The sequence below is a fragment of the Papaver somniferum genome, chromosome 8, assembly GCF_003573695.1.
Source record: "Papaver somniferum cultivar HN1 chromosome 8, ASM357369v1, whole genome shotgun sequence".
Classification (NCBI taxonomy): domain Eukaryota; kingdom Viridiplantae; phylum Streptophyta; class Magnoliopsida; order Ranunculales; family Papaveraceae; genus Papaver; species Papaver somniferum.
Genome location: NC_039365.1, coordinates 147523661 through 147541121, shown reverse-complemented (window position 1 = coordinate 147541121; position 17461 = coordinate 147523661). Strand labels below are relative to the sequence as shown.

The window sequence follows — 17461 nt, the reverse complement described above, 5'->3', positions numbered from 1 at the left end:
TATTTCAATTATAAAGATAAAACAATATAATACGGAAATTGAAATAACACAGACACCAGAAATTTTGTTAACGAGGAAACCACAAATGCAGAAAACCCCCGGGACCTAGTCCAGATTGAACACACACTGTATTAAGCCGCTACAGACACTAGCCTACTCCAAGCTAACTTCGGACTGGACTGTAGTTGAACCCCAATCAATCTCCCACTGAGCCAAGGTACAATTATGCTCCTACGCCTATGATCCCAGCAGGATACTGCGCACTTGATTCCCTTAGATGATCTCACCCAAAACTAAGAGTTTCTACGATCCAAAATCGCAGGCTTTGACAATAAACAAATCTGTCTCACACAGACAAGTATATCAAAGGATCAATCTGTCTCCCACAGATAAACCCTAAAGGTTTTGTTCCGTCTTTTGATAATAATCAAGGTGAACAGGAACCAATTGATTATTCGGTCTTATATTCCCGAAGAACAGCCTAGATTAATCAATCACCTCACAACAATCTTAATGGTATGGTAGAGAAACAAGATGTCGCGGAATCACAAACGATGAGACGAAGACGTTTGTGATTAATTTTTATATCTTGCCTATCGGAGATATCAATCTCAAGCCAATCAATCTGATTGTACTCGTATGATTGGAGATGCAAGATCAGATCACACAACTACGATAAAAGTAGTATCGGTCTGGCTTCACAATCCCAACGAACTCTTTAAGTCGTTAACCCGGTTTGAGAAAATAAAACCATAGGTTAAAGGAGGATCGACTCTAGTATGAAAACTAGTATCACACGTAAGGTGTGGGGATTAATTTTTCACGATGCTAGATGTCTCCTTTATATAGTCTTTCAAATTAGGGTTTTTCCTTGGTTAAAAAGCAAACAATATCCACCGTTAGATGAAAACCTGATTTAAATTCAAGCTAATATTTCTCAACCGTTAGATCGAAAACTTAGCTTGTTACACACACATGACAATGCACACTTCTAGGTTTGTTAACCATACCCAAACGTATGCACTTGTTGGTTCAATAATAGTTAACCAAAAGGTTAGTCATATGAGCATTTCATATCAACCATGTTCTTCTTCACCATAACTAGTTCAAATGACTTCAAATGAACTAGTTACCGAGTTGTTCAAATGCAAAGAAATCTCATGTACTACACAAGACATAATTGAAGCAAAGATGATTTGATTCACTTGAATCAGTTCATGAACTTTTATAGCCACGGTTTGCATACTGCATTCCTTAGTATTTTTAAGTTTAAGTTCAGAAATTATCTTCAGATATATATCCTTTCTCAAGTTCGCAGACTAGGTTCGCGGACTTAAGCAACCGGTAGAGTTTACAAACTCCAGAAGAAAATCTCGGCAAAAATCTTCCACCGGTTCGCAGACTGGGTTCGCGGACGCAGCTAGTTCATCAAATCCAGCAGAATTTCTCGGCGTGAGAAGTTCGGCAGTTCGCGGACTTGGCTCATGCCATTTTCCGGTTTCTCTTGATCAACAAAGTTCGCAAAATTTGGTTCAAAGAATAGGACATATACACTACAAAAAACTTGAGCATTGGCAACCAAGCTAGTTTGGTTGCCGAATATGAGTTTTTAGTTGCCAAACACATTGGCAATTAATGGTAGTTGCGGAGCCTAAGTTGCCGTATGGGGTGTTTCCAAATGTAAAGGAAATTACTAAAAATACATAGTTGCCATAATTTCATTTGGCAACTTATGTTACAGGAGCCAAATACGTTACTTAGTTAAATGCAATTAATTAAAACCACAAAATTTTGCAGTTGTTCTAGAGTTGCCAAACATATTAACAACATAATCATCGTAGTTGTCAGTAACTTTCCACATAATATGGCAACTAAATTAAAATCTTGTTGTGGATTTATTTAGCAATTAATTTGGTGGTAGCCAAATACTATGATTTCATAATTTCAATAGGTATAGACAATTAAGTTGAAGTTGATTGATAGTTATCGAATCGTTAAACAATTAAATTTACTAGTTGGCATATGGTTCCCAAATCATTCCGCAACTGTGATATTGTAATTGTCATTCCGCAACTGTGATATTGTAATTATTTTGGTTGTATGCATGGTGATATTGTAATTAATATCACAATTAATATTATATTTATATGGTAATTAATATCTTCATTTATCTTGTAATTAATATCGTAATTAAACTCAAATAATTATCATAATTAATATGGTAATGAAAATATGTAATTAACCTCATAATTAGTTAATTACTATTTTGATCATATCCTAATTAATAATTTTTTTGTATAATGTATGCATTGACAAAACAAATTAATAAAATATGCATTTCATTTCCAGAACCAAGAGTAAAAAGTCATAACACCTTGGATGCTTCAAAAAGCCATACTACACGTTATCATCCTCCCTACCCTAATATCCTAATACCAGAAAAAAACAAGAAAGAAAAAAAACACAAAACAAAATAAAATAGAAATTCATTCATCACTGGCTGGCCCACTCCGAATTGGAATCCTCCACGTCAGTTTTCAAATAAAGAAAATCATTCATCATCCATGGCACCTTCCACATTTCGATCCTCCATATCAGGATAGTCACGGATGTAGTTTTCATCCTCAAGGTCATCATAGTCATCCTCATCATTTTGACCTTCCACATCAAGATCCTCATCTCGCCCACTGACCTCTGCATCATCCTCCATTTCATCATCTGGTACAACCATGGAAGGATAATGTTTAGAAAAAAAACTATTAATTAGATCAGTAAGCCGACGTGTTTCTCTTCTCTGTAGCATGTTTTCTGTCTGTAGAGACTCAATTCTTCCATTCAACAATTGTATTTCTTTTTCCCTTAAATCAGCCAAACTCTTGTGAGTGTGAGAAGCTTTGCGACCACGTTTGTTAAGACTCCCACGTTGTTCATTACAGACAGTTTCATATATGTCAGATGGAGTTTTACTAGATTCTCCTCGCAGTGTTGCTTCTTTCATGTCCTCCATTATTTTCTACATAAATTACAGATAGCTATACATGATCATATACTGTTGCAGAGATATATTTAGACACAAAATTCTAAGTATATTTGTAGTATGTCTTACTTTCATCTCCTGACATTTCGGTGGCAATTTTTTAGAACCATGGGTTTCTGAAAACAAAATCACTGCATCACAAGGCTTGTTCTCCGCAATCTTTGAAGCAGCAAGCAGTTGCAAACAAACCAAGTAAGTTAACACTACACGGTATATAAAACACGGATTCGAACCAACATCAGTAGACAAAGAATGAGATACAATTAATGCATACCAAATCATATTCTACGCTGGCAAAACTTCTGTTGCCCGCACTATGATTAATTTCCTTTGCTTTAGCAGCCGCAATCCCTCTGTCTGATTTTTTCTGTCATTTAAACTCCACCATCTGTTAGGTTAAGCAACTCTGCAGTGTATTCATAACATATATAGCTTGATATTTTAAACATTCTACACATACTACAGGAGGCTCTTTCATGGAAAGTCAAAACTTAATTTTATTTGCGACAGTCTAAAACTAAGTATGCTACGCATATTTGACAATAGAAGAACAGATAGGAAGTTCAAATGCATACCCTTGCGGAAAAGAACACACTCCTAACTAGAAACAATAAATTTTCAAAGAAGCAATGAAATTGTATAAGGGGTGTATCACTAGGTGACATAAAATTGGGTATGCTATCTAATTTTATGGTTATAATGTATCCACAAGTAAATTCAGAATCTAACACATAAGCAATGATAGTTTGATGAAAAGATCACATGTAACTGAATGTATATACCTTGAAATCTGGCGTGTCGAAAGTATTGCACATATATATCCAATCCTCTCTGTTAATCTCCAGTTCAGAGGGTGGTTCGGAGGCCAAAGCTACCTCGTGACTACTAAGGTTTTGAATCTTTAGGTATGCTTTATGAATTTTGTGCCTATGCCTGTTATATGCATTCCTCATTATTTTCTTGATTGCTTCCTCTGGGTCTTCTCCAGTGCTAGACTTGATTGTAAAGTAGTCCTGGTTGAGAAAAAACTGATTAGCTGGGAGTTATAATTGACATTAAAACATCCGAATTATTGCTTTCACAAAAAATATTATTAAAATTGGAATAACACAGTGACTTCTAATACATACATAGAGATTTTTGATCACCCGCTGAATTTTTTCAGGAGGAATATCATCAAATGCATCGTAATTCAAGGGACAGTTCTGACTTTGCCTAGTCCACATGCACACTGAATTGATTGCGACTTCGTTTTTATAACCACATAGTCTACCTTCATAGAGATCCAATTCAAGTATTTGTCCCCTGAATTTGGAAAGTTCCTTCATACAGCTGCGCCCTCTTTTTTCCTTAATGGTACAACTGTTTAATATTAAAAATGAACATATAAGTGAACTCGCGCAAAAAAATAAAATGAAGTGTTCTGCATCTTTTATTTTCACATATGCATACATTTATACTTACTCGTTATTTCTGCAGTACCACATTCTTCATTTGATTGGGGAGAATTAGATGTTGAACGTGAAGGATGCTGCCGCTGGAGGTGTTGATCTTCAGGAGTATCATTTTGTTCTGGCTCATGGCGTGAAGTATTCTGATGCAAGATGTTTTGGTTTCCAAGAGGAGCGCCATTTGATGGTGTTTGAGATTGTCGTTGGGAAGATGAACTTCGACTACCCTGATGTTGTAATCCCAATGGTTGTTGCCGAGAAGAACTTGATACTTGAGTGTTATAAAGTTGATCTGATTGATGTTGGACTTGACGATGTCTTTGCATATATCCTGCATTTGAAGCATTGTACTCTGCCTCAAGCGATCTTTGTACCCTATTATTGCCGAGTCCCCTTGGAGATCTCCTTAAAGAATTAATAAAATGATTAGACCTGTTGGTTAGTACTCGATTACTACCAAGTCCTCTAGGAGATCTTCTCGGAGAATCAAGAAAATCATCATCAATTAGAGGTAACCTGCTTGGTGTTATAGGAAGACTTTGTCCACCCCTGTCTCGCAGTGGTGGTGAACTTGTTGGCAAGGGAGTGTTACGAGTTCTTCCTGATCTTTCTTCTGGTGGTTGAAGGTATTCTTCCTCCACTTGTTCATGGTCTTCGATTTGAGATGATGGTTGCTGATTCATTGGTTGTTGTTGTTTCTTTCTACGAACTTGTTGGAATATTGATCCTCTTCTTGATTTTCCTGAACGCGATGGTGGTTCACCCAATTCCTCCAATGAATGGCGCACTGATTGTTGACGACCGAGTTGACTAGTCCTTCCTCCTCTATTCTTTACGCTACCTGTAGGAAAACAATGAATGAACAAATTAACACATGCTACACACTTCATTATATACCGTCATATGACAATATAATTCTTACCGTAATTTGACCTCAACTGTCCAGGGGCTATGCTTGCTATGTCGGAGCTCCCAATTTTTTTCTTGGAAAGTTGTTTTTTGGTTTGAGACATCTGGAAAGGAATAAGAAAAGATCAGTCACGAAACCAAATCTGAATAGCAATAATGATATTACAAAACTATAACAATCCTGTAAAGGAATTTGTCTTGGTGCGGGTGTCATTGCGATACTCATAGTTTTTATTGTTGGTGGGTTGTGGGTCGTATGTCATAACGAAACACATATTGCTGTCACAACTATAGATGCATTATTTTCTGTTTTGAACAATAGGTGCGGGTGTCATTGCGATACTCTGTAGATGCATTATTTTCTGTTTTGAACTATTTTCCACAACCTGATGGAAAGGAACACCCAACTTAAGCAGGATAGCATACACCCAACTATTCTGCACAACTTGATTGATCCTATGTAACCCCAATTTTTTTTTTTTTTTTTTTTGAGGAAACTGTACTAGAGAAGCTCTAAAAAGCTACAGACAAGGCCAAATTTAGACCAAAACACTAGCCATCAAAATATGTAACCCCAATTTCAGATTCAGTTGAACAGGCGTAATATCAATTTATGAACACATGAATCAAATTAAAAATATGTAACCCAATTTCAGATTCAATCAAATAGCCTAATATCATTTTATGAACTCATGAATCAAATTTAAAATATGTAACCCCAATTTCAGATTCAATCAAATAGCCTAATATCAATTTATGAACTCATGAATCAAATTAAAAATATGTAACCCCAATTTCAGATTCAATCAAATATCCCAATATCAATTTATGAACTAATTAATCAAATTAAAAATCGTAAGTTATGTACCTTGCTGTTTTTGATTTCTGATAATTCCCCAAAAAATAAATAAATTTCTTTAACATCTCTGGAATGATTTTAGGGTTGAGATTTATAGCTTTTCCAAAACACCAAGCGGGAATAATCCCCGCCCAAAAGGATTTTCTTTTGATTTTCATCCCGCCCAAAAATTGTTAGGGTTCAAATCGAAAGTTTTTGGACCGACATTATTACCACTTGATATCTTCTTCCAATCCTTATCAATATAATCAACACAATCATCCTACGGCGATGCAGATATATTTCCAAAACTGTAGAACAATACCCTAATTTTCTGCCAAAATTTCCTCTCGAGGAGAAATTTTCTACCTAAGATAGAGATGGGGAGAAATACGCTGGATATGGAAGAGAGGAGAAAACTATGTTTCGATGTGAAACTGTGATTATACATCTCTATCGCCTACTTGATGGGTTGAGGAAGATCTAATGGTTATTTTACAACCACGTGTAAACACGTCAATACAGTTCACTGACACGTGCCGTGCGCATGGACACATGGTAAATTCACAGCAGATGCCTCCTCACCTCTAGTGGACATGGTAACATTATATGGAGTTTTTATAAAAAATAATTAAGGATTTTTTCTTTCTTAAAAGTTCAACTTTCAATCTGACAGTGGCTCATTGGTAAAGTTATTGGGGAACGGTACTATAACATATCATTCATGTTAGACCAAAAATCTCGACTGTAACCTATGATTCGATAATTGAGAAGGAATTTTGGAAAAAATAATGAACTCGAGAATTGTTAGCAACATTTGACTCATCAAAATTTTGAATAATTATAGTATGGGAATTAAAACGATCTCAATGTTGGTCGACCTCACTCATTTTCACCTGGACTTTAATAACAACATTAGTCAACATTGGTCGAAATCACTCAGGGGATACATGTGTGCACTTTGGTGATCTAAGTCAAATAGTGAATCCATTTCTTGTCTTTCTTATCGGTCTAAGTTTCGTTATTAGTTTGATGACTTTAGTCAGGGGAAAAATAATGTCGAGTTAGCGTCCTTTATTTCTCATTTTTAGTTTTTTTAAGTGAGGTTAAGGGAAAAACATATACTAGGATGAGAGGATAAAAAAAACAGAAAGAAATATAGTTAGGTAATCTCTTTATTTTTCAAATTATATGATAGATATTTCAATAATATAGTTTCATAGTTCTTTTTTTAAATTTACTTATGTAAATTTTTATGTACATATAGTGAGATTAAATAGATTATATAGAGTCGTATAATCTTTCCTTGGAATCGATTTATGTAAATATCTAAGCATATCCATTGAGATCTAAAGAATTCTTGAGTTGGGTGAATATTTCAACCCATTATAAAGACGCCTAACTAAATTACACTCAAATTTTATTGGTTTCTTTGGATATCCACCCATTTCAGAGTTAGGATTATTAGAAATCTATGTAAATCTTCTTCTTCCTTTTCTTGTTTTCTACATCTTTATGGATTTTTGAATTAGGGCTTTTTTTAATCTCCAGTGAGTTTTTTTCCTCAGCAAAATAAGATATTGGTTTTATTAATCAATAAATCATTTTCTTCGTCTAACCCCGTTGTTCAATTCTATCTTTTCAATCTGCAGATGGCTAAGAAACAATCTTCCATCACCTACAAAATCAGTTTGCCTTTTGCGTTAGCAGGTACAAAGTTATTTGTCTTAAAGATAAAAGAGGACTTAAGAATTGAATAGAGTTTTGAAATATTTATCATTCAATTTTGCATAATAGTGGAATCTAGTGTCTTGGTTACCTCTCGCATGCATTGTTAATAATTCTGTATATAATTTTATTAAACCTTTAATTAATTTAATCTTCACAAGTCTGAGAGTTTGAACCTCATCGATTTTAGTCAATTCTATCCTACGTGACTTGTATTTCTTCAATTTCTTTGGTATTCATCAATATAGCCCAATATCGCTCGATTTTGCTGAATTTCACTCGGATTCTTTTGAATTTTCCCTTAAGTGCATCAAATTTCACCTAATATATCCACCATCTTCATTTATTTTTGAATGTTTGGATATGATACCATAATATATCAAAATTCATCAAGTGATCCAAAATTCGCATTAGAAACCATAATATTTGCAATTATTGAACGAAAAATCTTCATTTTTACCAGACTTTTATTGTAACTCGAAATCTCACCCGTGAATCAAATAGGTATATCCTTAAAGCGTCCGCAGTGGGCGACTAAACCCAAAGTATATTTGGTCTAGGACCAAGACTGAACCCAAATATAGTCGGTATAGTCCACGCTCAACCACCAGGCGAACGTATAGTCCCGACCTATGTAGTCGATTTCGGCCATCTCGGCCGAAATTTCGGCGAAGTTCCGGATTTCGGTCCAAGAAGACAAGATTTTGTTAATTTCGGCCGGACGAAATCTTTGCGAAAATTTCGGCCGGAAACGCGTTTTTCGGTCGGAATTTCGGCCGGAATATATATATATATATTTTTTAAAATTGAGTGGATTAATCTCAAGTACAAAAATTAAACAGATTAATTCACTCACTGGTATTATTGCTTGTTGTTGTGTTTGAATTTCTTGACCTAAAATTATCATTTGGTGTTGATGATGAGGAATAGGGCTGTCAATGGATATTCGATATCCGGTATCCGTTTCCGAACATCCGGATTCCGTTAGGTTAATATCCGATATAACGGCTATCCGATATCCAATAACCTTAACGTAACGGATATCCGTTTATTAACATAACGATACCGGTAAAGGGAGTTTCCGTTAGGTTAATATCCGATACCGTTAGTGTATAACTATATCATAAAATTTTCGGAAATTTTCGATACCTAATACCCTTTAGGTTTACTCTTTAGCCATTTGATTACGTCTCTCCTAAGTAAATATCGGAAATTATCGAATATTAACGGAAATTATTGAATATTAACTGAAATTAACGGAAATTATTGGAAGTTTTTTGGAACCGAAATTACATCGAAATTTGAAAACGAAATCTCCCCGAGACAACGTTGTACCAGTGTCTCGCTCGGGACCGAGATAAACCGGAATCCGAGATTAACTACCTTGGTCCCGACCCACACCAGGCGGTGGCATAGTCCACGCCCCACACCAGGCGAACGTATAGTGCACGCGCCCATTTTTTGTGTGTGGGGCACGTGGTTTTCACCATAAGATCTCGGGTCTCAAGATTTGGTCATCAGATCTCTTTGATGGTGATAGGTGGCTTCCATCTATGGCAGTGAGGTACTCCTATCTTATAGTCCAGCTACACCAAATAATACGCTGGGCGAAACATAGATTACTCAGTCCCGATCTTTCTTTCTCATCTTCATCATATACCCCAGTCACCTCGTTGATATTTCTCTCAACAACTACTTCCTTCGGTTCACCATCTTCTTTCTTCAATTTCACAGGGATTTCTCTTTTCTTCTTCATTGACTTCGAGATTTCTCTTTTTTTCTTCATTGACTTCGATTGGATGAAGAAGTTGTTGAAACTTGAAAATCAAAGGATTCCATCAAAAGTTAGGGCAAAAGGTAACTGTCTTCTGTTTTTTCTTATAACTATGATTTCGATTTCGGTAATGGTTTTATTTTTAATCAATTGTTGAATAGAACCCTCTGGTGGTTGATTTCTGGGTGTGGGTTGTGATTTTGGTTCAGATTTATGTTATTGTTGAAGATTTTAAAATCTAACTCCCTCAAGACTCTCTATAACTATAAAATGGATTCAGAGTTTAGAGATAACTCTCATAGTCTCATATCAATCTCCCCCCTCTTTTCAATTTAGTTAAAAGAGTCACTTTTCCTTCTTGATTTTACTGATCTGTGCTCTTTTTGTTTGTCTACTACCAGGTTTCCAACGGAGCTGGAAAGGGCTTTGATGTGACGAATTTCTGGTAATTGCGCTCCAATCCTTAACTTATGCCTATTTTTCTCACTAATTTGACTTGCATAGGTTGCTAAAAATTTTAATTTGGATACTATAGATTCATATTATCTTTGTTGGTTTGACTTTAATCTAAGATCTCTTCTTGTTTCGCAGAAATTTTGTTTCTCTAATCCATAGTTGTTCTGCACCTCCTTTTACGGACTCTCATAGATTGTCTTCTGTTTACTCTTTATGTTCATATGATGGATTTCCAAGACTTCACAATTATTGACAAGAGCTGGATAGGACTTCCAAGAGACCACGATGCATTCAAAGCAGGAGTTCGAAATTTCATAGACTATGCGAGCTGGGATTTAGAACCCGACCAGAAAATATTTTGTCCTTGTAAGGATTGCAATAACAATAAGAGAGAGCTTGTGTCTGTAGTGCACGGACATATTCTGTGGAATGGCTTTATGCCGGGATATGTCGATTGGGTATACCATGGAGAAGGGGAAGACCAGGTGAGGGAAACAACCAATACTGGAAATGTGGTGCAGGACGACGATGAAGAAATGTCTGATTTGCTGCAAGAAATGAACTATGACGCCTCCAATTTTTACAAGTTGCTGAACGATGCGCAGGTGTCACTATATCCTGGCTGTGAAAAGTTTTCAAGATTATCCTTCATTGTGCACTTGCTTCATGTCAAGTCCCTCGGTGGATTGAACATCAAGGGGTTTGATGCGTTGTTGAGTCTCTTGACCAAAGCCTTTCCGGATGCCAAACTACCAAAGAATTTTTATGAGCTGTAGAACAACAATCAAGGGCTTGGGGCTTGGCTACATTTTGATCGATGCTTGCGAGAATGATTGTGTTTTGTTCTGGAAAGAGAATGCAGATAAAACTTCTTGCCCGGTATGTCATGCTTCAAGATGGAAAACTACTGAATTGAATGTGGATAACGAATCAATCAGAAGAACACCAAGAGGTAAAAACATTCCAGTAAAGCAATTGCGGTACTTCCCATTAAAGCCAAGACTTCAGAGGTTATTTATGTCTTCAAAGACCGCTTCTTATATGCGATATCATGCCAAAAGACGTCCCAAAGATGGAGTTTTGAGGCATCCAGTTGATGCAGAGACATGGAAGACCTTTGATAAGAAGCACCCAGAGTTTGCAGCTGATCCTCGCAATGTAAGACTTGCATTAGCAACTGATGGGATGAATCCGTTTGGGAATATGTTGCATCCACATAGTACATGGCCAGTTGTTCTCATCATTATAACTTACCACCGTGGTTGTGTATGAAAGAGGAAAATTTTATCTTGTCTATGATAATTCCTGGACCCAAATCCCCAGGAAACGACATCGATGTGTATTTGCAACCACTCATAGAGGAATTGAAGGAATTGTGGGATGAAGGTGTTGAAACTTACGATATTTCAAAGAAAGAGAATTTTAAATGTCGTGCAGCATTACTTGGCACCATCAGTGATTTCCCTGCACTAGCTATGCTTTCCGGGTGGAGCACCAAAGGGGAATTTGCTTGTCCGTGCTGTGGGCCTGACCGATGTTCAGAACGACTGAGCAATGGGGGCAAGTATTGTTACATGCATCATCGTCGATACTTGCCTGCTGGTCATCATTGGCGCCACCAGAAGTCAGCCTTTGATGGAGAGAAAGAACTTCGAGAACCACCACATCTGATGAATGGGGATGAAATTGCTCAACAGCTGGCTCATTTTCGACAAGTTCAGTTTGGTAAGAACGCCAAACAGACTGGTCTGACAGAAATAACACCAGTTACTTTTGAACACAACTGGAAAAAAAAGAGCATATTTCATGAGTTGCCGTACTTAAGCTCAATTATATGTTTTCATAATGTCGATGTGATGCACGTTGAGAAGAATATTTGTGAAACTGTATTGGGCACAGTGATGAATGTAGAAGGGAAAACGAAAGACAATCTTAAGGCCCGGTTGGATCTGATGGACTGGGGATTACGGCCGGAGTTACATTTGAGACAAGAGGGAGATAAAATAGTGGTGCCAACAGCTTCTTTTGTCATGTCGCCCAAAGAGAAGGAATCTTTTTGTAGAACTTTGAAGGATATTAAGGTTCCCGATGGATACTCATCAAATATTTCTCGGTGTGTGAACGTTAAGGATCGAAAGATTATGGGTCTGAAAAGTCATGACTATCATGTATTAATGGAATATTTATTTCCTATTGCCTTACGTGGACACTTGGATGGGGATATATTGGAAGCACTGAGTGAGTTATGTATGTTTTTTAAAGTGTTGTGTACACGGGTTCTCAAGATAGAGGATCTGGATAAACTACAAGATAGTATCGCAATTACTTTGTGCAAGTTGGAAAGAATATTCCCCCCATCTTTTTTTGTTGTGATGATGCATTTGCCCATTCATCTAACACAACAAGCAAAGGATGCAGGTCCAGTTCAGTATCGGTGGATGTATCCGATCGAGAGGTAAGGGTATTCATTTATTTTATGTGCAACATTTGTCTAATTACATTGACGACTTGGGTGAATATTTCTTTTTGTAATTTTTTTTATACAATCACTATTTTTGCATCCTTTGAAGTCTTACTGTAATTACTTTAGGTATCTGCGTAAGTTGAAGTCTTATGTGCGGAATAAAGCTTGCCCCGAAGGATCGATGGCTGAAGCATACCTTATAGATGAATGTATCACTTTTTGTACGCGTTACTTGAATAGTGTTGTTACAAAATTTAATAAACTTGAAAGGAATGAGGATGATGAGGCGCCACAACCTGATGATCGATTAATAGTTTTCAAACAATCCGGTAGGCCCGTTGGAGCTGAAACTTGGGGACAGCTTACGGAGTCAGAGATGAAACAAATCCAACTTTATGCTTTGCTGAATACCAAAGAAGTGCAGCCATATGAGGAGTGCGCGTGCTATTTATTTGTGTTTTTATAGCCATTAACTTGTTCAAGATCTAGTAATATTTTAGCAGTGTTGTGGTTAACTATGTTAAGCGCTGCACCTGCAGGGAACACAAAAGTGAGCTGCAAAGCCGTGGCTTAAGAGACGCCGACGTTAATAGAAGACACATCAAAGAGTTTCCTGATTGGTTTGCAACTAAAGTAAGTACCGATATATCATTGTAACACAATTTCTTTTGCGATTTTAATGACTTTCACTTCGTTTTTTTCGTCATTGATAAACATCTCTATGCATGTATGAATAGATATACCAATTGCATAAAAAAGGTCAGGTGAGTGATGAACTATATTCGTTGAGTCAAGGTCCTGCTAAAGAATGTTTGAGTTACAATGGCTACATTATCAATGGGTTTAGATTTCATACAAGAGAGTGGGAGAGTCGACGAAAGTCACAGAATAGTGGACTGTGTGTCCCTCGGGAAGACGAAGGTGTAGCTGAAGATGAAAATGATTTTTATGGAGTTGTGAATAATATTATCGAGGCACGGTATGTGGGTCAACTCCGAGTTCTTCTTTTCAAATGCGATTGGAGACCGATTGCAGGAACAGATGAGTTTGGATTTACTAGTGTCCATATGAATAGAAGATATTATGAATGAACCGTTTATATTTTAGAATCTCAAGCACAACAGGTTTCTATATCAATGATGTATATAATACAAAAATGAAGTGGTTATAAAAACGCAACCTCGTCGGTCTTTCAATATTCCAGAAATAGATTCGGATGGGGAGACTGAAACAGAAAGCTCGACTTCTAGTGAGGCATATCAAGAATTGCATTCAAGCTATTCGATAAAAGATCTTAGAGGAGAGCCATATCAGGATCACAGTGACAGTTTTGTTTGGGATAGGAACGACGTTCCCCCAGAAACTATCAGTCGTGCTGCAGCAGCAGTAGCTTGTCGAAGCCAAGAAGATGAAGAGGAAAATGACACGGATGCCGTTTACACCTCTGATGATGAGGATGAGTATGAATTTGATGATAATAACAACCGCGATGATATGGAATTTTAATAGTGGTGAGTATCATTTCATCTTATTGATCTAATAAAAGTTTTCCCCTTTGTGATGCTTGAATTATTTTGAATTTAAGTTTAATCTATGATGAGTTAGTTACTGAGTTATCTATATGTTGTAGGACTTGTCCAGTTATCGACTGCAAATGCCTTGCAAAATGGACGGGTTTCTATGTTTCTCTTATTTGGGTGGGGTGTTGCGAGGCTATCACCTGTTAGAAGTAGAATTTTTTTCCCTGCGAAAGTTGAGTTATGAAACTACTTTGACATAGGGTACTTGGCAATTTGGGAAGACATGACAGTTCATATTTTTAATCTTGTAAACTTCTCTTTCACGATTCCCACTTTTAATCTTTTGTAAACTTTAAGAGTCTTTCAAGACACTCATTTTCTTGAACCATTTCCATGAATGATAATCTAACCGGAGTCTTGTAAGGATCTAATTAAGTTACACATTTCACTGTGAGAACTTTTGTCATGCCTAACAGTGACTGCCATCTTAACAGTTAAGGAAGATTAGTTGTTCAAATTCCTTGACTTAAAATCACAATTTAATGTTTTCAAAAAGACTGATTAAGAATGAGTGAGATAGTAAATCAAGAACAAGTATTTATAATTTATCAAATTCTTATTTAATTAATGAAGACTCAATGAAATTTCAGAGGATACTCTTACCCTTACCCTTCCCCTTGTATTTTATTTAATCTAACTTTGGTTCCAACAAGTAATACTGTAGGTGATTTCTTGTCATCCGAATTAAAATATTCAAAACAAGAGCAGAAAACATCCAGCTATTTTTTTTTTCAAGCAAGCTATTTACAAAAGAATGAGAAACATAACTGCAAAGAGCCTCAAACTTTTAATTTAAATGTTAACAGGTGTTTTAACATTAACAATTAACATAATCTAGTTGGTGTATTTGGGTGCTCAAACCTTTGGCAATCACAGTTGCTGGTTTAGTTTCCGAAGTCTTAAGCAACTATGCAATAGGCTAATTGTGCAAGCTTAGTTTCCGAAGAGTTTGGAAACTAGTGCATTATATGTAGTTGGCATATCTTTGTTACTGAAGAGTTTGGAAACTAATGAAACCTATAGTTGCGATTGACGTGTTGTCAAACTATATAGGAACTAAGAGTTGCCTTAGCCTAGTTCCCAAAGCATCAGGCTACTAGTATATTTCATGTAGTTGGCATATACTTGTTGCTAAAGAATTCAGAAACTAATAAAAACGGTAGTTGTGTGCAGATTGTTGCGGAAGTATATAGGAACTACTAGTTTCCTTTGACTTTTTTCGATATCATTTGGCAACTAATAGTTGCGAGATTTTAGTGGCATTTGCTAGGATTTTTTGTAGTGATACATAAATGTGTTTCCACAACAATGTTTATGTCCACCATTGGTTATGTAATCTAAACTATCATTTCAATCATTGAAACATTCTTAGAGGACGTTATATAGTTGTTACACCATTTCTCGTCAAAGCAGTTTTCAAAGTGATTTAAACATATCATGACTTTCGTCACTAGGTAAAGATAAACTTGATTGAAGCGAAAAGCTTGCCAACACATATTTCGAGATATAGATAGGCGAGGTATACTCGGCTCGAAATACCAAATGTGTATAATCCAAGTCTGTATATATAGCATACGACTTCTTGTTTCAAAGAGTAAGATATATAGTAGATAGACTTTTGAGTGAAACATACCTTTTTGTCGAGAAGTTCTACGGGTTCCTTGAGTAGTTCTTCTTCTTGTATGATGAATCTCCATGAAGTCCTTGAGCTCAACTACACTTTCTATCATAGTCCGAGACTTAGCTATAATAGACTAGAAACCAAGACTTATAGTTTTGATCACTAACATTGAAAAACATGCTTGAGATAGCAATGCATGCGAGTTCGACCGAGCAATGCTCTAACAGAGATATACTCAACTCGAAATCTCAAATGTGTATAGTGAAAACTATATCGTAACACGACTTAAGTCTCAATATAGGAGATAATAGAAATATACTTTCCAAGTGATAGATAAGTTCAAGTCTCCACATACCTTTTGTAGAAAAAGTTCCACAAGCTCCCCTTAGTAGTTCTTCGTCTTCAAGAGATGAACGTCGAAAGATTTAAGCTCAACTACACTATCTATGTCCTAGTCCGAGGCATCTACAAATAGGCTAGAAATCAAGACTTTTAGTTTTGATCACTAACATTGACAAACATGCTTGAGATAGAAACGCATGCGAGTTTGACCGAGAAATGCTCTAACAATCTCCCCCTTTTTCAATTTTAGTGACAAAACTATCAATACATATGGATTACAAAAAAGATAAAAAAAAATAAGCTTCTTATCCACATGCTTGATCTCCTTAGCATCTTCAACGCGACTTGAAATCTTTGTCACTTCCAAGTACTCCATGATCCTAAAGGTTGTAAGTTCAGCATCACAGTTGTTGAAGATCCGTACCTATAACAATGAGAAAACAAAATATTCTCGATCATTGTTATATAGTGTCATAGTATTACTACACAACATCAAAGTTCAATTGTATCACAACTTTGACAATAACACTATGGTGATATGCATCACTCCCCCTTAGTCAATACATATCTCAACATGAAAACCGCTCCCCCTTACATAATGATCCGTAAACCATATGTTTTTGTAATGTGAACTACACATTAATTCTCCCCCTTTTTGTCAACAAAATTGGCAAAGGTACGAAAATTAGTGGGATCCTAATGAAATTTCCACGGAGATACATCATGACCAAAAGGTGTATTAACATACCAACAAATTTTGATGCAATCATAAAGCCGAAGCTAAATGCATTCATCAAGGAGTTAATGAAGATACAAGATAACCCTTAAAAATTACACAACCACACTCCCCACAAATATTTTGCAATTAAGCACAAGTTCAATATGAACTCTCCCCCATAAAATGTCATTCCCAAAGGAACAAAAAAGGCGACCTTACTTTCACAAGAAAAGAAGGATTTCTTTTGGACAAACAAATCACACGAAAACATGATTTTGTATCCACAAAAATCAATTGAAATAACCACAAGGAAACCCATAGTTAGTTCAATCAAAAAATAACAACCAAATTAACCGCAAGAGAACCCATGATTAATTCAATTGGAATGCACAACCAAATTAATTACGAAAAATGATCAATTTAATTGGTCATGCTTGACATAGGCGAACTTACGGAGCAACAACTAAATAACTAAAAGAGAATTATTAATTTAGTTGATCATGTTCGACATAGGGAACCTCACGGAGCAACAACTAAGTTAAT

At 36.2% G+C, this 17461-nt stretch overlaps 1 protein-coding gene across 1 annotated transcript; it reads left to right on the top strand.

Annotated features, from left to right (window-relative positions):
• The first annotated feature begins 10417 nt into the window (after positions 1 to 10417).
• LOC113306169 lies at positions 10418 to 14163 on the top strand. The gene is made up of 7 exons (XM_026555139.1): positions 10418 to 10965; positions 11090 to 11412; positions 11517 to 12648; positions 12784 to 13092; positions 13197 to 13290; positions 13395 to 13716; positions 13820 to 14163. Exons 1-7 carry the CDS (start codon positions 10418 to 10420, stop codon positions 14161 to 14163), a joined length of 3072 nt encoding a protein of 1023 aa, XP_026410924.1.
• The last annotated feature ends 3298 nt before the right edge of the window (positions 14164 to 17461 follow it).